Source organism: Anolis carolinensis, chromosome X, assembly GCF_035594765.1.
Source record: "Anolis carolinensis isolate JA03-04 chromosome X, rAnoCar3.1.pri, whole genome shotgun sequence".
Lineage (NCBI taxonomy): Eukaryota > Metazoa > Chordata > Lepidosauria > Squamata > Dactyloidae > Anolis > Anolis carolinensis.
Window position 1 is genome coordinate 7,237,863 of NC_085847.1, and position 22,507 is coordinate 7,260,369.

Sequence of the window (22,507 nt, forward strand, 5' to 3'; positions counted from 1 at the left end):
TTATAAAAACAAACATTAACATAGACAGGTAAAATAGCAAACTTAATAACATGATTAAAACACAAAAATTTAAAAACTGTCTGTATATATATATATATTAATGGGTTGGTAGCCTTGTGCTAAAATATAGCTAAATGATGATCAATTGTTCCGGCTACCAAATGGAAACCAGTAAGTAAAATCCCCAGGGAAAGAACCACAAAGTTTTTGCCTGCCTGACCTTGTTCTGGGAAAGGAACCTCCTTGCACTGATCACACATGGCCACCAGATGGCGCAATGAATTTTCTATTGACGTGAAGGAGAGGTTCTGGAGGTTTTCAGCAGATGGCCATCTGGCGGGAGGGCTTGGATGGTGTCCTCCTGCCTGGCAAAAGAGGGTTGGACTGGGTGGCCCCCTGGATCTCTTCCAACTCTAGGATTCTATAAGAATAAAAATAATGACTTTGATAATAACAATGGTGTTGAGGAAGTCTCCTTCTGTGGAGGCCTTGGGGCTGGATGGCCGTCTCTCGGGAGGGCTTGGATGGTGTCTTCCTGCACTGGAGAAGGGGGTTGGACTGGGTGGCCTTTGAGGTCACTTACAATTTGAGGATTTGATAAATAATAATAATAATAATAATAATAATAATAATGACCCAAAATGCAGACTGTGCAAGGAAACCGACGAAACCATTGATCATCTCCTCAGCTGCTGTAAGAAAATCGCACAGACAGACTACAAACAGAGGCACAACCATGTGGCCCAAAGGATTCATTGGAACTTATGCCTCAAGGACCACCTCCCTGCAGTTAAGAACTGGTGGGATCACAAACCTGCAAAAGTATTGGAAAATGAGCACGCAAAGAGACTGTGGGACTTCCGAATCCAGACTGACAAAGTTCTGGAACACAACACACCAGACATCACAGTTGTGGAAAAGAAAAAGGTTTGGATCATGGATGTCGCCATCCCGGGTGACGAAAAACAACAGGAAAAACTCAGCCGCTCTCAGGACCTCAAGATTGAACTGCAAAGACTCTGGCAGAAACCAGTGCAGGTGGTCCCGGTGGTGATGGGCACACTGGGTGCCATGCCAAAAGATCTCAGCCGGCATTTGGAAATGACAGACATTGACAAAATTACGATCTGCCAACTGCAAAAGGCCACGCTGCTGGGATCTGCACGCATCATCCGAAAATACATCACACAGTCCTAGACACTTGGGAAGTGTTTGACTTGTGATTTTGTGATACGAAATCCAGCATATCTATCTTGTTTGCTGTGTCATAAAATAAAATAATAATCATCATCATCATCATAACAAGGATGTTGATGGAGTCTCCTTCTGTGGAGGTCTTGATGCTGGGTGGCCATCTCTCAGGTGTCTCCCTGCACTGGAGAAGGGGGCTGGACTGGGTGCTCTTTGGGGGTCCCTTCCAACTGGAGGATAATATTATCTCCCTGCTCTGGAGAAGGGGGTTGGACTGGATGGCCTTTGGGAACCCAGTGGGTTGCAGCCTTCCAAGAGGTTCAAATGCCTGGGAGGGACTCCTGCCTCATCCACACTGCCACCTAAAACCCATATTGTCTGCTTTGCGTTGGATAATCTGGATGATGCCATCCTAGGCTAGAGGGCAGTGCAGACCCAGACTCAGTTTCTCCAGTTGGAGAGGGGGGGGGGTGCACTCCAGAGACTTCTCCCCTTCCCTCCCTCAATGTCTTTCGTGGTGGAGGCGCTCTGCACGTGCTCAGAGGCGCCCTGGAGGTGAGGAGAGAGAGCCCTGGCTGGGAGGAAAGAGAGGGGGAGGCAGAGGAGGACTTGGCGGGCGGCTCGCTGCGGCTCCTGTCCGCCTCCGGGGGTGGGGTTAAGGGTGCCCCCTCCCTCTCTCCCTTCTTCATCCCCCCCCCCCTCTCTCTCTCTCTCCCTCCTCCTTTCTCTCCTCTTTCCCTTCTTTCTTTCCTGGTCCAGCCTGCGCCATCCCTTTGGGTTGAGACCTGGAGGCAGCTTGCCAAGCGCAGGAGGCGGATTGGCCTCCCTTTCTCCTCTCTTTTGTCGTGGGAGGGGGCACCTCCTTCCCCTCTCCTTCCCTCCCTCCTTCTCCGCCCCCAGACCTCCCCTTGAGCCCCTCTTTCCTTCCTCTTTTCCTTCCTTCCTTCCTTCCTTCCCTCCTTCATCTCTCTCTCCCTCCTCGCCTCCAAACCGTGCGCCTTTACGCACAGACCGGCTCCTGCTTTTACGCACAGACCCCTTTCCCCCCTTTGGGGTCTTTTTCCCCTCCAAGGAGAGGAGAGTGGAGCCCCCTCTTTCTCCCCCCCATCCCCACCTCCTTGGGCTTCAAGGAAGAGAGACCCCCACCACCCCAAACCCCCAAAGCCTTGCCTCCCCCCTCGGCATCCATCCTTCCCCAATTCCCCAAACAAGCCTTCCCTCTCCTCCAGCACCGCCAGGCAGGTAAGAAGCCACCACGTTGGAAAAGAGGGGGGTCCTGCTGCTCTCCTGTTGCCCCCTTGTCCTACTGGGGGGTCTGGGGAGGCTGGGAAAGACGGAGACAAAGGCAAGGAGATGGAGCCCAAGGCTGAGGTTTGGAGAGGGGTGCCATTCTTTGGGAAGACCAAGCAGGGATCCAGGCAAGAGAGAGAGAGAGAGAGAGAAGAAGTGGGGAGGTGCTTGGGAAGAGAGGTGGGGTTTGGGGCAGGCGGGGGGGGGGGGGATTTGGGGAGAGACCTCATTGGTGCCTCTGTCTCATCCTGCCATCCTTTCCCTCCCTCTCTGCATCAGCCCGAGGAGCCCCCAAGACCCAGACCGAGGGACCAGGCTGCGGAAAAACAAGGATGACACAGCCTGGCAAGCGGCGGTGCCATTGGCAGCCCTGGGCTTGAGCAGGAAGGAGGTCACCGTTGCCAAAGAGATGCCAACACCCCTCTCCTGCCTCCAGATGCCACCCTCCTGACGGAAGCAGCATCCCCAGCAACACCGCTCTTTTCGGGTGCCTTTGGGAGGCCTTTCGGGTGCTGCGGGCTCAGACTTTGCATCCCCTTGCCGCCATCCATCTCCCGCCCGGCCCAGAGGGTCCAAATCCAAGTGTGATCTGACTGGCAGGACTGGGGACTTCGGAGACAAATCCATCTTTCCTTTTGGGGGGAGATCTGTGACGATGCCACCTCATTGCCACTCCAGGATGTGGCGTCACATTTGAGGGGGCACTCAACCTCGTGGGCTCAAAATAGAGCTTTGGTCCAGGATTGCGCCAGACTCAGACGTGAAGCTTCGAGGCTTTTGGCATCACCGTCGAGCAGCTCCTTGAGGTGCCCCCGGATCCCACCATGCATGGCAAACCCCACCGACCCCAGGACCACGAACTGATGCCCGCTCTTTGAGCCCTCCATCCCCCCATGCCCGGTCTGCCAGGGCTGGCACCATGGCCCGGCCTGGCACTGGGACCCTGGTCTTGGCCAACGGGCTGGGCTTCCCTCCCAGCAACGTGGCCCGTGTGGTGGTCTGGGAGTGGCTCAACGAGCACGGGCGCTGGAGGCCTTACACAGCCGCCGTGTGCCACCACATTGAGAACGTCCTGAAGGAGGATGCCCGGGGCAGCGTGGTCTTGGGGCAAGTGGATGCCCAGCTCTCCCCGTACATCATCGACCTGCAGTCCATGCACCAGTTCCGGCAGGACACAGGTAAGCGCTTGCAGGGACTGGCCTGGCCCCAAGTGGGCCTTGGATTGCCAGTAACAGAACCAAAGTGTCAAGCCTTTCGTGTCCTATGTCGCTTCTCAATTGAAGGCGTATATTGTTTTTGGACAAAAAAAACAAAATATCTTTCCTTCCCTGCACCTAGAAAAATAGGTGTTTTGCAAAACCATGTTTCCTGACATGCTAGATTGCAACATGCAGGGATTTTATTTTCTCATTTGAGCCAGCTTTTCTGAACATACCTCCAAATGTTTGGGCTTTATTTACTGGACTAGTTGCAACTGTAGTTCAAGGTGCTTTGCCTTCCATTTGGGCCTGGTTTTCTTCATATGACTCTAAGCAGTGGATAAGCAGACCCAGGGTAGTGGAAACAGGGGGTATATTCGCTGGCAGATCTGGTGTTTAAGGGACTGTATTTTCCTTGTAATTTTTTGTCACATAAGCACTGGGTTTGGTTTGAAGTTGAGTTGCGATCATAGCCTGAAACCTTTGAACTTGGCCTTAGGTCTAGAAACTTGTCAATGAACTTTTTTTGGGGGGGGGGGGGAGTTTAGGGTGCTTTCTAGGGTTTGTGCCCAAAGTCCTTGTGCCACTCTATTTAGAAGCATGAGGAATATTGCTGAGCGTGCTCTTCATCTCTTACAAATGTCTATGTTTCATTGGTTTCAACCTTTGGGTATGTGTGTTGGATTGACAAAACCTCCCCGCATGTAGAAATCTAGCAATTGGATCCATTTGCCCAATACAGTATTGTAGTGCCATTGCATTTGGATCGGCACCTGTTTCTTCCCTTTCCCCATTTTGAGGGACGCTGCATAGGGTTCATTCTCTGGACTTGTATTTTGAAGACTAGGATGAGAGCTAGTTTGAATAAAACAACAACATAGTTCATCTGAGCATATACAGAGTGCTTTCTGCACACAGAATCTCCAGGCAGCAGTGTATGTATTTGGACTGTGTTTTGAATACTAGGATCAGAGCTGGCTTGTAATAAATACTCCAACTGCTAATACTATTACTACTAATAGTGGGAGTTCATCTGAGCATGTGCAGAGTGCTTTCTGCTTACCACAGAGAGGGCACATTGAGTCTCCATACACGCAGGGCCTGTAGTTTGAATGCTAGGATCAGAGCTGGTTTGAAAATCATCACCGTCATCATCATAGGAGTTCATTTCATAATAATAATAATAATAATAATAATAATAATAATAATAATAATAATAATCTGAGCTGTATTTGAACACTAAGATCAGAGGAGACTTGAATTACATAATAGTAGTAGTATAATTACTGTAATCTGACTTGTATTTGAAGGCAGGATCGGAGGTGACTTGTATTAAATAATGATGATGATGATTCCTCTGAGCATGTGCAGAGTGTTTTCTGCTTCCTAAAGACGGGACACATCGTGCCTTCTAGCAGTCATGGTAAGTGTGTGACATGATCGAGTGGCATGATGGAGCAGGCCATAAAATGTGCCCTGGAACCCATTGGCGTCTCTTGAACTCGTGCCCCGTTTCGAAATCCAAGCAATGTTTGAGGAGAGCTTGGTTTGAAGTCCTCTAATGACGGGACCTCACTCATTATCCAAGGAACATTGAGTTACAAGTAACACATTTCTAACTAGTTCCTTTGGCGTTCCTTTCGTCCTCTCCATTTCCCTCCTCTCGTTCTCCCAGCGTCATTGAGATCCATGGCACTGCTCAGAAATAAAACAACTCCGGTGACAAATGGCCCTGCCGAAGACTGGCAATCTAATAATACTATTTTTAATCCGATTGTTGACAGTCTGATTATAAGGAAAAGAAATGGAGGAGGAGGAGGTGGAGGAGGAAGTCGATGGGATAGGAACAAAGGCTTGGGTGTCTTTCCCAAAATACCTTGCCTTGACGTCGGCGTCTGCAACAGACCCATCTGTGTGGAGCAGAAGATGGTCAACTGGAAGAGAAGGCTTTTGGCAGGAGGAAATTGCCACGAAAACCCCTGTCGCATTGGACAGAGCAGGTGTATGTTTACCAAAGTATTTCTGATACAAAATTGTGACCCAAACACATCCTATCCTATTCAAAAGCATCCTCTGCATTGTATCGCCAGCATTATGGTTTCTTTCTGCTTCAGGTGGCACACCCAACATAGCATTTTGGGTTGGATCAAACATCATTTTGGGTTGAAAGAGAGTTTAGATATTGAAGCCGGAACCGTTTTCGTCTGCATTTAATTCCCATTGCTTTACATCACTGGTGTCACAAAGAAGCGTCTTCTAGCGCCATCCAAAAGTTACTTTTTAGCAGTCTTGGCATCCCAAGGGGCTCCCATCCCATGCCATTCCGGTCTCAGACACTCCAACGTGGGAAATAATCGAAGATTATTTCTACAGTGATACCTTGGCACGAGACCTAGCAGAAACATTTCCCTTGGGCCGATTGAATTGAGTTGTTTTGCCATGCCCATGCTCACCGTAGTATCACAACGTACAGGACATTGTTGTGCCATGGTCCACAGTGGGGTGACCCATGCTCCATGCTGGGCACATTGATGCACTTCCCAATGCGCATCCAGATGCCAGCAAAGCAGTGCTGGAACTCTGTGGGCTTCGGAAGGAGCCTGTGCCCAGATCGGTGCCCAGTGAATGCACAACTGAAATGCCCGATGTGCAACAGAAGCAGCAAGTGCCCATCAGAAATGCCTGATGTGCCTCAGAAGTTCCCGATGTCCATTAGAAATGCCTGATGTGCATTGGAACAGCCTTGCCAATGGCCAGATCCATCTTCACAATTCACTGCCCCCCTTCTATCCTTCAAGTGGGGTCAAATAGCATTATTCTATAGCACAGATGCACCCAGGAGGAGGACATTCCCTCTTACCTGGTGTGGGGTTCACGATGTTCCCCAGACCCTTGGATACCAAGGCCTTTCGTGAAGCATGGAGCACATGGGCGACGCTTTCCAGCAACTCCAGGCCTTGTTCCCTTTGATTCCGTCTCGTTCGTCCCCGGGGCGTCTCAATTACGCCGGCCTCATTAAATGCCTTCCTGCCGAGGTTGACTCTCCAGCGGATGTGTGCCCGCCTCGGCATAGAAGCCCAGATATTCTTCTTTGATTTTTAAATCAAACCAGGTCCGAACCCAGATCTCAAACCACACCAGGTCTCTTGAGTCACAACTCAACTTCGTGGTGTTTTGTTTCGGGGAAGATGGAGTTAATCAGAAATGATTTGTCGCTACTTCCTTCCAAGCGTGGATCTGGGACCGGCCCAAGTGAGGACGGAGCAGAGTCTTGCCTCGGCTGACGTTGACGCCATGTCCAAAATCCATCCACCTGTTTCCTGACCGAAAGAGTTCAGTCGAGGTCGAAAGCCTTGTTTCGGATGCAGTGGTCAATGGGATGGGGTTCCCCTTCTCCTTGGGTTCGTTCCAGTCGCCCTGCTGTTTCCGGATCCCTCCCAATGGAAGATGATCTTGGAGATGTCCAGGACAGTGGTGGACTCTCTCCAAGCAGACCCTTCCAGAAGGCTGAACTAGGAGAGTTTGAGTCATTTGAAGCCTTTGAGAGACTAATAAGGCATTTACGGGGCCCAACAGGTTCCTGCTGGCTCAGGGACAGAGCCAGGAGGAAAATAATCTCCCAGCATTGATCCTGGCCTCCCGTCATGATATATGATCCCGTCTCCTGGCAGGGCTGAGATCTAGGTGCCTTGGGACCTGGCAACCCAAAAGCGAGGAAATCCCGGGCATCGACATCTATCCCAGCTTATTTCGGACCCTGCTCATCCCGACATGTACGTTTCCCAGTATCGGATGCTTCGGACACTGGGTGGAAAATGCCATCGTCAACCGTTTTGCGAAGAATAAGTCAAAGATAGTCTTTGAAAAGGGCTTGGTTAGGAGAGGCTTCCGTGCAGGAAGGAAGACAATTGCTCAAAGAGAGAGAAGAAATTTGGGGATTGATGCCCCGATATACTCGTGTATAAATCTAGACATTGTAGTTAAAAAACAACAACAACCCAAAAGCCTGGGTTGACTTATCAATGGGTGAAATGAAGTGAAGGAAGCATTGACTCCTCTCCAATTTTCTCCATTTTTGAATGGTTGGATGGGGAAGATGGCATTGGTGCTCTCCCATCTTGGAATTACCCTTCTCCATGGATGAATTCAAATGCCATATTGCTGACCTCAGGCCCTGCCCTTGACTTATACATGAGGCCGACCTGTGCATGAGATAGACTTATACACGAGTATATATAGTCTGTTGTGAAGATGATTCCTAAGTAGGATCCTGGCCCTGAAGTGGATCTTTGGAACACTGTCACCCATGAGGACTAGAGACCCTGCCTCTCTTCATGGGAGTCCCGCAGTGTGGGGTGGATCCTGCGCTTTTTCCTGATCAAGCCCTCCTTGGTCCTGGCGGCGTTCCTATCTGTCACAGCTCATTTGGTCAGTTGGGCAGAAGTCTCTCTCGCCGCCTGGCACCAGCCTGGCATTAGAAAGGGACGGCCTGATGCAAGGTGGCACCTCCCCAGCCCTCCGCCTCCGCACCAAGCGCTGACACAGTGCCCCGATGCTGCTGCCTTTTTGTGCCAAATGGCTCAGGAGGCCCTTGATGAATTGCCCTAATTATGGTAATTAATCGGGCCGGACAAATCGGCAAGGGGAGCGTTATTCTTTCACAGGAAAGTTTCTTCCCCGGCGACAATGAGAGCGGAGGCTTTCATGTGCCTTTGGGATGCCAGCGCATGGCGTCGGAGCATTGCTCCAGACAAAAAGAGTCGAGCTTGAAGCCACATCCACTCATGGTCCTCTACCCGTTACACCTGCAAAACAAAATGTCTGCCAAAAGCTGTTCCACATTCGCTCAAATTTGGACTATCATTCTATCTTAACTGCCATGGCAATGATCTAAGAAAGTCTGGGATTTGTAGTTTAGGGAGGGGTCTTTAAATGTCTCAGCCAGAGAACTTCTCTTGCGCCTCAATGGACTACAAACCCCATCATTGCAAAAAGGACCCAGCCCTGGAAGTTAAAGTGGAATTGTGGTGCTACAATTCTATTGTGTGAAAGGGCCTGACAAAAAGAAAAAGAGAAGGAAAGGCACCTAAAAGTGTTTTCAAAGAATCCCTTGCAATATTTTTGCCATCAAGAGCAGAGTCGTGCGATCCGAAAGTTGAGCATTCATCACCATCATCAGCTATGTGCTAGAGGACTTCGAAGTCGTTCAGTAGTGTTTACTCTTATCCACATTTTGGCATTTCCACAATAAGTCCAGGTCCGTGTCCCCAGCGGAGATTGGAGCCGTATCATAATACTCGTCGACCTTTTCAGGGTTGCTGCTGTACCAATTATTCTTGCATGCCTGTGTGGAGCATTTCCACTTGTGATCTCAGCCCAAAGTCTATGATTATCTTCTGCGGTGGACTCAGCGTCCATCCAGTGGCACATACTGTTTTCAAACAAAGCTTTGTCATCGTTTTTATGCAAACTCCTTTTCACAAGCCAAAGCCTTGGCAGCCTTGTTACAGGAAGAGCTCAGGGCAGATTCTTTTTCTTTTGTTGACTCGTCCTTTTTTCATGCCCAGGTTATGTCAACAAGCCAGCCTGAGATGAGCCCAGCTGTACTCCACGTGCCAGTGCCATGCCCGGTGGCATTTCAGAGATGGAAAACAGCACTTGGAGGACCATAGTGTGGTTTGAATGACAAGCATGGGAAAAGTTAGAGGATGCTGCAGCAGTTTGCTGTTCACTGTGTCTACTGGGAAGGGCTTGATTCAACCCCTACCTAACTTCTGTCTCTGCTGAAATCAATAAGTGTAGCCTAGTTTACATTTTGAACTCTGTTTGCAGGAGTCGAAGTTAGCTGAGGACAAAGGAGGAAAGTGGGAAGAGAAAACTGGGATACTATATACTAGCTGTGCCCGGCCATGCGTTGCTGTGGCAAAGTGGTGGTGGTATTGGTTAAAAATTGTTGTGTAATTTTTATTTGATGTTATTTGTAATAAAATTAATTAAAAAATACAAATAAAAATTACACAACAATTTTTAACCAATACCACCACCACTTTGCCACAGCAACGCGTGGCCGGGCACAGCTAGTTTATATATATAGATGTATATGTATATCTTGTAATCTCTCCCAACTCGGATTTTATGATGTAGACTTATACACAAGATAGATTTATACATGAGTATATTCCTTATTTTCAAAGCAGGGGAAAAAGTGGGAAGACAGAGGATTAATTGGGACTTGGGACAGTGATAAATTATAAGAGGATGACACTTTCCCCTTCCCAGTCGACTCTGGTAAAAGCAAACTGCAGCATCCTCTCCAAACTTGTGTATGTACTTGAACAGCATGTGCCATATTGGCCGTGCACGGATGGTGGTTGGCCGCAATCCTCCTGTTTTTTCCTCTGTGAAGTGTTGCCGGGTCCGGAACAGCACACAAGGAGGAGGCGGCGCGGAGGAGTGAAAGGCCCGTCCTCGGTAGGCCGTCTTCCCTGCAGCTTCCTGCTTGGCAGTGCGGCACACGGCGGAGGGAACCAGCCACCCGGACGCCTGCCAAGCCGGCTTGGTTGAAAACAAACACCGCGGAAACCGCTGGCGTATGGCCGTTTAGCTTTATGAGTCCCCGGGGAGGGATGCACAGTTAACGTAACACTTCAAACATAATTATTGATTGCGTACACAGCCTGCTGTGCTCCGGCTGCACCATCAGCAGGACCCAGGGAGGAAAGAGATGCGGAGCCAGGGAGCCGGCACACGGAATCGTAGCGTCAGAAGAGGTGGGCATGCCTGCCAATCTGGGCATAGGCCTTAGACGACGCTTCTGTCTTTCAGCAGGCAGATCCACACGGAGGTGGCACCGGTAGTTGGCACCACTGGGAATATACCCATGACCTCCCCAAGGGGTTGTGGTTTGCCCTTGGATTTTAATTTATTTATTAAACTTGTATACCGCTACTCCCAGTTTGGCTCGGAGCGGTTTTACAGGAATAGATTAAAACAATACACTTAGCTTTAAAAGAACAATAAAAACAAATTTGAATCCAACTCTTTGGCAGAGAAGGCTCAAGACCTCGTGAAACGGCAACTCCCAGGATTTCACAGCATTATTATTATTTATTATTATTTACAGTATTTATATTCTGCCCTTCTTTCCCACCCCGAAGGGGACTCAGGGTGGATTACAATGAACACATATATGGCAAACATTCAGTGCCAGCAGACAAACAACATACATTAGACAGACTCAGAGGCATTTTTAACATTTTTCCAGCTTCACGATTCCGGCCACAGGGGGAGCTGTTGCTTCACCGTCCAGTAGTGGCTGTACTTCCTCATTCCTTTCCTTGTGTTTTGCTGGCAGTTTTATGGTGTTGTAAATTAGCCTCCCGCATAAAGCATCCCTAAATTTCCCTAATTGACAGGTGCAACTGTCTTTCGGGGCTGCATAGGTCAACAGCAAGCCGGGGCTATTAATGGTCGGAGCTTCGAACTCATGACCTCTCGGTCAGTAGTGATTTATAGCAGCTGGTTACTAGCCAGCTGCGCCACAGCCCGGCCCCTTTGAGCCATTGAGTGTTTCAATAGAATAGAATAGAATAGAATAGAATAGAATAGAATAGAATAGAATAGAATAGAATAGAATAACTTTATTGCCATTGTACATCGTACAACAAAATTAAATGCCATCCCCAATTACATTATGTATGTACACATTACAAAACAAGCGCCCGTAGGATAGATGCATCCCAGGTCGAAAATGAGAGAGGGTTTGTGTAGCTTTAGTGGTTGTGAAGAAACGGGGATTTCTCTGTTCCCCACAACCATGAAAGCTACAGGAAACCTCTCTTGTTTTCAGCCTGGCAACCCTAACACATAGCTAGACTCGGATACGGCTGCCGGGTGGGAGACTCCCAAATGGAAATGGGATGAGGCCGACGGGTGACATCAACTAAGGACATCCCGGGCTGTTCCCTTTCCGAGTTTCCTGACGTTCAGAGGAAGGTGGGAGAGAACAATGGATGGGTTGGACGAACCGGGAATCGTGTGACTAAGTCCAACCTGGTCCAAATTGGCAAGGCGTCCCAGCTGCGGGGGGAGAGTTTTGGCACCGACAGGACCTGACGCAGCAAAAGGAACGCTTGTTGGAAGAAGGTACAGGGAGCTCCACTGGAGAGCCAGAAGGTCTTCCCAGCAAGCATTGCTGCACATTCAGAGGTCTCCGCATCAGACCTCGCAAAGCCTTCTTTGTCCGCCATAATGTTTTCCAATCAGCCATCCCTCCGTCGGCAGTTGATGTTACCCTTGGAAATGTGATCCACACAAGCATTTGAGTTATGCAGAGTGGAAGGGCGTTGTGTCAGAAGTCTGGGGTCAAGATGAATTCATTAATATTATGAGATATAATAATTATTATTATTATTGGGTGCCGTGCCAAAAGATCTCAGCCGGCATTTGGAAACAATAGACATTGACAAAATCACGATCTGCCAACTGCAAAAGGCCACCCGACTGGGATCTGCACGCATCATCCAAAAATACATCACACAGTCCTAGAAGTGTTCGACTTGGGATTTTGAGATACGAAATCCAGCATATCTATCTTCTTTGCTGTGTCATAATAATAATAATAATAATAATAATAATAATAATAATAAATCACACAGTCCTAGACACTTGGGAAGTGTTCGACTTGTGATTTTGAGATACAAAATCCAGCATATTTATCTTGTTTGCTGTGTCATAATAATAATAATAATAATAATAATAATAATAAATACATCACACAGTCCTAGACACTTGGGAAGTGTTCGACTTGGGATTTTGTGATATGAAATCCAGCATGTCTATCTTGTTTGCTGTGTCATAATAAAATAATAATAATAATAATACTTTATTTTTAACCCGTCCTCTCTCCCCAAAGGGACCCCTATATGGGTGCTCTGAGACGTTGGGTGTGTCTGTGCTGTTGAATGGATGCAGTTGGCACCACCGGAGAGAACCATGGATATCAGCTCTGTGGATAAGGGGCTTCGCTGTCCTTTTTGTAGCCACAAAGGCGTCTGGTTTCGCTCCCTGGCTGTGCTTTTGTTTCCATCACAGGTTTGCTGTTTGCAGTGTTACAGTTGTCCAAACAAAACGAAACGTTTGGATCTCCTTTCCTTTCGAAGAATAACAAAAGGGGGGATACTTGCAACAGTTATTATCGGAGGCAATGTTTTTCAAATGTAACTCCCCAAGCTCCAACCCTGGAGAACAGGGGCCTTCCTGAAACCATTTGTGGCTTTTCCTCTGACTTTGGAGATCTTTTTTCCGAGAGGGACAGGCTTTAGCTGGTTCAATAGCATCCCTTTGCTTTCCTGCCAAAGGTCATTTGTGCATCGATAGCGGCTCTCATCTGCCTGGATATCACCTGTCTGAGCCGTTGGTTGATCTTCTTCTTTGCCGCTCTTTGTTCCAAAGGCTATCTTACACAATAAGCATTGTTCCGGGGCGACGTTGCCAGCTGAATGTTAAAAAAGTGGTGCTTGCTTGCTAAGGGTGAGCGTAACACATCCGTTCCTAACGTGTCCCCATTTTCCCTCCTTTTTCTCCCAGGGACGATGCGTCCGGTGCGAAGGAACTTTTACGATCCCTCCTCGGCCCCGGGAAAGGGGATTGTGTGGGAATGGGAGAACGACAACAACTCCTGGACGCCCTACGACATGGACATTTGCATCACCATCCAAAATGCCTACGAGAAGCAGCACCCGTGGCTGGACCTCTCCTCCCTGGGATTTTGCTACCTGATCTACTTCAACAGCATGTCGCAGGTGAACCGGCAAACGCAGCGGAAGCGCCGCCTCCGCCGACGCATGGACCTGGCTTACCCGCTCACCATGGGCTCCATCCCCAAGTCCCAGTCCTGGCCCGTGGGCACCAACTCGGGGCATCCCTGCTCCTGCCAGCAGTGCCTGCTGGTCAACAGCACCCGGGCCGCCTCCAACGCCATCCTGGCCTCCCAGCGCCGGAAGGTCTACGCCGGCAACGGCAACGGGACCATGGCCGTTCGCCAGAGCAATACCTTCAACGGGACGGCCCTGTGGTCGCTGGGCGGCGTGCCCAACGGTGGGATGGCCAAGATGGAGCAGGTCCGCGCCGCCAACGGCATGCAAGTGACCACCTTTTCGCGGAGTCAGAGCGCCCCCAGTCATGCCCACCTCCCAGGTCAAAACAACCTGAACCGACCTGGGACCCAGCGGGTGGCCATCCTGAGCACCAGGGCTTCGATCCCGCCAGGGTAAGTCTACAAAGGCATGCTCTTGAACCCTAAATAGGAGAGCCTTCTCTCAATCCAGAGCAAAGCAGAGCTGAGAAATGTGTTGTCGAAGGCTGTGAGTTTTCCGGGCTGTCTGTCCATGTTCCAGAAGCATTCTCTCCTGACGTTTCTCCCATATCTATGGCAGGCATCCTCAGAGGTTGTGAGGTCTATTGGAAACTAGGAAAGTGGGGTTTATATATCTGTGGAATAATGTCCGAGGTGGGAGAAAGAAAGAACTCTTGTCTGTTGGAGGCAAGTGGGAATGTTGCTATTGGCCACCTTGAATACAAACCATGAAAATAAACACAATCTGGCTTCCAGTATTAAAAAAACGCTAAAATCAGGACAGTAAATAAAGAACAACACTCAGAAAACAGGGCAATTCCAGTCAGGAAGCAATCAGGGCCAGCTAACACCTCCCAAGAAAAGCTTTGCAGCTGCAAGGCTATTCAATGCGAATCAAGGTGGCCAATGGCAACATTGCCTCCAATCCTGCCATCCCTTAGGACTACCCAGGTTTTTTTTCCTTCCTAGTTATGCCTTGCTTTGTTTGTTTCTCCGTTTGAAGCCCAAGCCTCATGAGATTTCTCCCTTCTGCCTTTTCCGACAAACAAAAAGAACCTGCTTGGCTCAGGGAGCGATGCCCAAAGGAGCCGCAAAACGTCAAGATGCAGCCGGCAAATGCCGGGTAAAGAGCACCATTCCAAAAAAAGGGGGGGGGGGAGCCTGCGTGGCATGTGCCACCTTAGAATTCACTGGTGCCTGGGTTGAATGGAATCTGACTCATTCGTGGATCCAAATGCCAGGCTTTTGATGCTGAGGAGGAAGCTGGCATTTGGGCACGGGCATTTCAGGTCTTTCTGTCTCTATCATGGAGGAGCCCTTCCTTCAGCTGGTCGCGCCATCTTTCTCCCTGGATTCCGTCATGCCGCCTGCCCGCTGGCATTGGTGGGGAGGGAAACGCCTCCGAATGGCAGCTTGCCACCTGCTTTGGGAAGGAGACGGAGGGAGCCGGGTGCTCCTAGGGATCCTGTCCATGGGGTGGGCACCGTGGAGGCTGGCAAAGGGGAACAAACATTCCCCGACACCCACTTGAGACTGGCACGAGAGCTGCCTGCAATCTCTCTTCCTCTCTCGCAAAAGGATGCTTTTTGCCGGCGCTGGACCCGCTGGCCTGGGGTTGCCACGGCAACCAGGTGCCAGGGCTGAGAATAGCTGGCGTCTCTCCGGCCCCGAGGTCTCGCCCGTTTTGCTCTCTTTCTTCCTTGCGTCGCTGCCTGATCCCTTTGATGAATCTGCCGCTTGCTGTGGCACGTACCCAGCGGAGGCCGCATTTGCAGCTCATTCCCAGTTGGCCCCGCAAAAGAAATTGAGGATGGTGAACACAAAATACAATCGCTGGCGCAGAGCCGCGCTTGGCTGGGTGGAAAACGATGGGCAAAACTGCTCCCATTTGTCTCCTTTTCTTTATCTTTCCGGCCTTGTGAAGTCAATTGATCTTGAGCTAGGACAATTTCCCTATTGTTGTGCTGCTGCTGTTGTTGTTGTTATTATTATTGTTATCACCATAATATTTTAAGAGAGGAAAACAGGATAATAATAATAATAATAATAATAATAATAATAATAATAATAATAATAATAATAATAATCTACAAAAGGCCACCCTACTGGGATCTGCACGCATCATCCAAAAATGCATCACACAGTCCTAGACACTTGGGAAGTGTTCGACTTGTGATTTTGTGATACAAAATCCAGCATATCTATCTTGTTTGCTGTGTCATACAATAAAATAATAATAATAATAATAATAATAATAATAATAATAATAATAATAATAATATCACACAGTCCTAGACACTTGGGAAGTGTTCGACTTGTGATTTTGTGATACAAAATCCAGCATATCTATCTTGTTTGCTGTGTCATAATAAAATAATAATAATAATTAAAACATGTATTTTCTTCCTCGCATAATAGTCGCACTCCATTTTGATTAAAAAAAAGGGAGGGAAGGTGTGACTATTATACGATGAAATACAGTATTTCGAGAATAAAAGAAGAGGCTCCAAGACCATGCAACAATAGGGGAAATTGTCCCAGTTCAAGACATAATAAGAAATACCATTTTCCTCTCTTAGACGAGACTCAAAGCGGCCCCCAACACTAACTCATTGAAGATTTGGCTTTATGGGTTTTTCTCTAATATGTACATCTGTTTGCACTCTTTTGCGTCATATGCGCATTTTTCTGGGACAATTCATTGTGATTAAATTGGAAACTTCCTTTACAAAAGGAATTCACTACCTTTCCGAGGATGTTCGTCTCCAAAGCAGCGCCACAAGGCTATGGGATAGGAGGTGGGAACCTGACCGTTTCCATGCCAATACATTTCCGTTTGCTTAGACCGTGTGGTTATTGCGAGACAAAAGGCTGGAAGTTGTAGCGGTACCAGGTCTTTCTCCTCCTCTACCCAAACGAGTGGGGCCTCACCAAACTACAGCTCCCAAGATTCCATTTCAATGAGCCAAACGACTGCGTCAGTCGCAAGGAAGGAAGGAAGTGAACACGGATACGCACCATTGAAGCGTACCTCCGAACTGCTCAGGAACCATCTGGATGCTCAACTGAGGCCACCACCATTTGCATGAGCTTCCTTCCTTCTTTTGGGTGACTGCTCAATAGACTTGCGGATCTTGGTGTCGGTGGATTTTGCGATGCCCATGCACAGGTAGGGATGGCTCCTTTGGTGGTTTTCCTAGCCGGGATTGGAAACGTTTGAATGGTAGAATCCAAGATTTGGGCGGGATCTCCTAGGCCTTTAGGTCCACCTCCCTGCTCAACTCTAGCTAGAACATCCCCAACAGCAGGACATCCTTTTGGAGACGGGCCAGAGAATCCTACTGTTAGGTGGATTTGTAATTGGTTAAGTGACTGAACCCAAAGGATGCTTCTCTCCAATGGTTCCTCTTCATCCTTGAAAGAAGTGGATGCTATAAAGAGGCTTTGGTTCTCGGTCTTTCAGGGCTGTTCAATATATTTATCAATGCCTTGGATGAAGGTTTAGATGGGATGATGATCAGGTTTGCAGGTGACACCGAATTGGGAGGGATGGCTAATACTCCAGAAGGCGGGATCAAAACAACCTTCACAGATTAGAGAGCTGAAGGACCAGAATTTGTTTCGACAAGAAGAAATGGAAGAGACTAGGACTCAATGGAGCCATGACAGGAAAGGAGAGTCCACTTGAACATGAGGAAGAACCTCCTGACCATAAGAAGAGCTGTTCAGCAGTGGAACTCTCTGCCTCGGTGTCTTGTGGAGACCCCTTTTTTGAAACAGAGGCTGGATGGCCTTGGCAGAAGGGGGTTGGGTTTCATTGCCTTACAATCAGTGGAGAAAATGCCCATCTTAAGAGTATCTGATGCCATTCAGGAAGGAGAACATCTGAATCAGGGAGCCAAGCCAAATGCTTTAGCGGAGACACCTTGAAATGGATGAGTGACATGACTTCTCTGTGGTCTGGTTGCAACGTTTGGGTCGGCTCAGCCTCAGAAAAGGGTGCTGAAGGGTGTTTTCTTCCTCCTCTCGCAGCCAAGCTCTACATTCTTATGTCTCCATGCGTTCTGTGCAAAAGGCACCCGGTTTCATCCCTGGAAAGTTTAAAGCCGGGCTCGGGATAATGATTTGGTTGGACTGCCCCTCCCAGGATGTGATTGTGGAGAAGACCAAGCTTGGAGTGCCGCACAGGAATAACACCGATCCATTCGTAAAGAGCCAGCACACTGCTCCAGCCCTCAGTGTACGGATGTATTTCTCGCGTGGCCCTCGGAGGCTCCAGGCAGGAGACCTAAATAGCCCTCATTAAAGGATTACACCCGTCAGGAGAACATTCTGGGATAGGCTCTAAGCCCATCGGAATTAGAGTCCTACCCGTAAACAAAGCCCACTTCATCCTGAAGACTGCTGTACGTTGCAAGCGGTAGCGGGCGTCACGTAAAACCACGGCTGCAACCATGTAATGGGCGGCGTTGAAACATTGGTCGGTGTTCTGTAACCTTTCCAGCCTCCAAGATGATACAGAGAAGCAGATTTGCAAAGTCGTCCCTAGTCAGAGAGTAGCAGCGGAGGATCTGAAAACCAGGCCCAACATGACTCCCCTGTCCTCCATTTCTGGGAGCCCCCCCCCCCCCATACACACGCACACTTTACGTGGAAGTGTCAGAAGGGGATTAAGCGCCTCCCTAAAGTCCGCTGACCGGGCGGCTGCTTAATCCAGACCTCGAGCGAGAGACGACTTGACCTCGCTGCTTGGCTTTGGACTTTCTTTCTTAGAGAGATCGGCTGTGCGAGGAGCCATGAAGACCAAGCCAGTGCTCAGGTATGTGTGTGCGGGTTCTCCAGGCGCAGGCAGTGGATTTGGGTTGCCAAGAACGGGCGGCGATTGAGTTGCTGTATTTTCGGAGGCTTTCACGGCCAGAAGCACTGGCATGTTGCGTTGTTTCTGGACTGTTTGGACAATGTGTTGTAGAAGAATTTCTCCTGACGTTTTGCCTGCATCTGTGGCTGGCATCTTCAGAGGATGCGATGGCGGTACAGCAGAGTCGGCTCTCCATGGATTCCATCATCCGTATTAAAAAAATACAATTGTATATAATGGGGACTTGAGCATTCATGGGGTCTTTTGTTATCGGGATACCTAAGGCCCACTAGATCGTATTTTTTGGCCTCTCATGCGAATAGAGATGTGCCGGAACAAATTTTGTCTCCATGGTGGGATGAAACTTGCTGTTGCGAGCTTAGCAAACTTCTCCCCCTGACTCACCCCACTGCCTTTCTCTTCTAGGGTTCCTGCCCTCCCGGTCAAGAACCTGAATGGAACTGGTCCGGTCCATCCTGCCTTAGCAGGTAAGAAGCGGAAAGGCAACACAGCAATAGCAAAAGCCCTAGAATATGGACTCACCTGGAGCTGGCCTTACCGTTGCGCTTGTCTAGTTTAGGGGTCCCAGACCAGACCACTCTGATCTCAGTTTGCAGCAACGGAACTAAGTGGAGGACCCAAGTGGAAACTGGGAGGTGGGGAGGGAAACTGGGATGTTTTCAAAGCAGCCGACAAAGTGGGAAATCCTCTCTTTCTCTGCCCTAGGAATGACCGGCATTTTGATGTGTGCGGCGGGCCTGCCGGTCTGCCTCACCCGTGCCCCGAAGCCCATCTTGCACCCGCCGCCGGTCAACAAGAGCGACATGAAGCCTGTGCCCGGCATCACTGGCATTTGTCGGAAGACCAAAAAGAAGCATTTGAAAAAACGTAAGAGACGCTATGCAACGGCAATCTTTCTTTCAGCCCCCTGCTGCCCTCTAGCTGTCGGATACCTGACGTGCCCACATTTCAGATTGGCATCGGTAGCCAGAATCCAGGATCTGCTTCTGACCTGGGTTTCCAGGACCAATCTGGATTCAAACCCTTGCTCTAGAGTTGTAGTCTTCCAGGGAGAATTCAGGCTTGATTTGCTCCAGAACCCATTGATTTGTCTTTTTATCAATCCACTGTATCCATAGACATCTTCTCTAGATTAAACGGGACATGGATAGCTGTTCCAGCTTTTGGTATTCAGTGATATATATGTAGATCTTTGTCCTTGGGGATCTAAACTTGTTCCTTCCTATCTGGATGGAATAGATTTTGGATCGTATTTTAGATATGACTTGTAAGGCTTGTCTAGTGATGGTCTCCTTCTGCTGCAAACAGGCAAGAACCCCGAGGATGTGGTGCGGCGTTATATCCAGAAAGTGAAAAATCCTCCCGATGAGGTGAGTTCCCCCTCTTAAACGAATCCAGCTGCGGTGAGCAAGAACACGGGTTCAAATCCTACAGGGTTATGTGAGTTCCGTCCAGGTCTTTCTTTTGGGGACGGAAATCCAATTTCTAGTTCTAGATTTAAAGGCTATGGGATCCTGGGAGTTGTCGTTTTACATGATCCTTAGCCTTCCCTGCACAAAAGTGCTAGTGCTGCACGATGTAGCCAGAGCACTTGGATCCCTTGGACTTGGCTCCATCCCATGGAATCCGGGGATGTGTAGTTTGATGTTTTCTCTCCCCGCTCCAGGATTGTACCATTTGTATGGAGCGGCTGGCCTCTTCGTCGGGCTACGAGGGCATCCTGAGGCACAAAGGGGCCAAGCCGGAGCTGGTGGGCAAGCTGGGCAAATGCGGGCACATGTACCACCTCCTCTGCTTGGTGGCCATGTACAACAACGGCAACAAGGTGAGATCTGAGGTGGGCAGTTTCTCTCTTTTTTATGAAACCCAACCATCTCATTTGCGTCGTTGAGTTTTCCACGGCACCCCTTTCTGTTTACGTTTCTGAGTGTCTTTTATTCCTATACCGAAGGCCGTTTCAATGCTGCTGTACATTGACAACCTCCTCATCTGCAGACTCAATACCCCAAATACTCCCCAAATACACACCTCTCTATGTCCTAGAGTATGTTTCCTAGGGTACACTGTAAAATTAATGCAGTTTGAGGCCATGATTCAATGCTATGGAATCCTGGGTGTAGTTTGATCTTCGCCGCCCAAACTGCAGATCCCAGAATTCCATAGCATTGACCTGTGGCAATTCAATTGGTGTCAAACTGCATTATTTGGACAGTGTAGATGTTGATGGTCAAAAGAGAACCCTAAGTCACTGCAACCGTTTTTATTTTGCCTGGCAGGATGGCAGCCTGCAATGCCCTACTTGTAAAGCTATCTATGGAGAGAAGACTGGAACTCAGCCCCCAGGGAAGATGGAATTCCACATCATCCCGCACTCACTTCCTGGCTACGGGGACTGCAAAACCATCCGCATCGTGTATGATATTCCCGCTGGGATCCAGGTGAGAATGGCGGAAGGAGAAGGACCTGGGCAGAGAGGTGTCATCTTGAGAGCACCCTGCTTTATTCAGATTCGTATTGCATAACAATAGAGTCCCAACTTACCTAACATGGATGCATTCTGTGAACCCTTGGGATTTGTCATTTAGGGAGGTGCTAGAGCTCTTTGTTGATACCTCTTGCTAAACTACAAACTCTGGATTCCAAGTATCTCCCCTTAAACTTCAAACCCCGGGATTCCCTCGGAGTTTGCCATGACAGTTCCAATGTGACCATAGTGCTACAATTGTGTCATGTGAAAGGGCCCAAGGTCCAGGGGTTTCCAGGAGGGAAAATTTCACTATTCTACCAATACACCACAATGACAGAATGACGCTCGCTTCTCCAAATGCATTGACGGAGGCCCTAACTGCATCCGCTCTTCCTTAACCAGGGTCCTGAGCACCCCAATCCCGGAAAGAAGTTCACCGCACGAGGCTTTCCGCGCCACTGTTACCTTCCGGACAACGAGAAAGGCAGAAAGGTAGGTTGCCACGTTTCCGAGGCCTTGTCATTCAATTATATATTCCATTATAGCACCGCGGCAAAATCCTATAGACTAAAGCCCTAGAGTTCTCTGGCTAAGATTTCTTCTGAAACCCTGTAATAATCCTACAGTATAGACACTAGGGATGTGCAGACTTTCATTTCTAATTCGTATTTCGGATCAAATTTGTTAAATTCGTGCATTGAATCTGCCAAGAGGACTAAAGTAAGGAAGTAATAGTATAAATCTGTCCTACGTTGAAATTCTATGCTTAATTGTGTGTCATGGAGACATACTGTTAGGCAGACATTCAAGGGGATTGGGGTTGTGGCTATCCCTAATAGACACCCCCATTTGTGAGCAATTTATTGTTTGTCTCCTTGGTGCAGATCTTGAAGCTCCTCATTGTGGCCTGGGAGCGGCGGCTCATCTTTACCATCGGGACGTCCAACACGACGGGCGAGTCCGACACCGTCGTGTGGAACGAGATCCACCACAAGACCGAGTTTGGCTCCAACCTCACGGGCCATGGCTACCCCGACCCCAACTACCTAGACAACGTCCTGGCCGAACTGATGGCCCAAGGGGTGTCCGAGGCCCACCTGAAGGACTGAAGAAAGGCCCTCGGTCTCCCCCCATGCCCTTCCCTACTCCTGCCGCTGCTGTCCCCCCCCCCCCCCTTTTCGCCGTGTGATGCGTGGAAGCGTGACCACTGCCTGCGTCTTTCCATCCGTCTGTCCGTGAGTGTGTTCTCTTTGTCGACCGGCTCTCTGCCAGGGTTTGGGGGGGGGCGGGGTTGGGGGTCCACCCTTGCCTCCTATGTCGCTTCTGCTGCCTTGACTTTGGATGATCTTCGCCAGCAATGTCACCAAAGGAGCTCTTGGTTTATCGCCTTTGGAGGAGGAACTGCGGGGACGCCACGCCAAACTGCACAAGTGAGCAACCGATCCGACTAACTCCGCCGCCCTTTTCTTTTTCTATGCCTAGCGAGAGAGATGGATACATACATACACACACCTCTCTATATATATATTTCTATATATATGGATATTGTTAGCCATCTGCAATATTTCTCGTTGCCCTGACTGTATCTGCGCGCGCGTAACAAAACACACGCTGTGTTCCATATC

General features: G+C 49.0%; 1 protein-coding gene across 2 annotated transcripts; it reads left to right on the plus strand.

Moving 5' to 3' along the window:
* Positions 1–1,871: 1,871 nt before the first annotated feature.
* dtx1 (deltex E3 ubiquitin ligase 1) lies at positions 1,872–22,507 on the plus strand. 2 transcript variants are annotated; one of them, XM_008118671.3, is made up of 10 exons: positions 1,872–2,433; positions 2,761–3,659; positions 13,269–13,950; positions 18,821–18,882; positions 19,121–19,282; positions 19,724–19,785; positions 20,082–20,252; positions 20,692–20,853; positions 21,285–21,374; positions 21,767–22,507. In XM_008118671.3, the coding sequence occupies exons 2-10, from the start codon at positions 3,401–3,403 to the stop codon at positions 21,989–21,991; spliced, it is 1,875 nt and encodes a 624-aa protein (XP_008116878.1). In that variant the 5' UTR covers positions 1,872–2,433; positions 2,761–3,400; the 3' UTR covers positions 21,992–22,507. The 2 variants fall into 2 exon arrangements, with proteins under 2 accessions (XP_008116878.1, XP_003226068.1); XM_003226020.4 differs by having other exon boundaries at positions 1,880–2,433; positions 20,082–20,240.

Coding starts and splice junctions, on each gene's coding strand:
- dtx1 (XM_008118671.3), top strand. CDS start 3,401: ATGGCCCGGCCTGGCACTGGGACCCTGGTCTTGGCCAACGGGCTGGGC. Junction 13,951..18,820: donor AGGGCTTCGATCCCGCCAGG/GTAAGTCTACAA, acceptor TTTCTCTTCTAG/GGTTCCTGCCCTCCCGGTCA. Junction 21,375..21,766: donor ACAACGAGAAAGGCAGAAAG/GTAGGTTGCCAC, acceptor TCCTTGGTGCAG/ATCTTGAAGCTCCTCATTGT.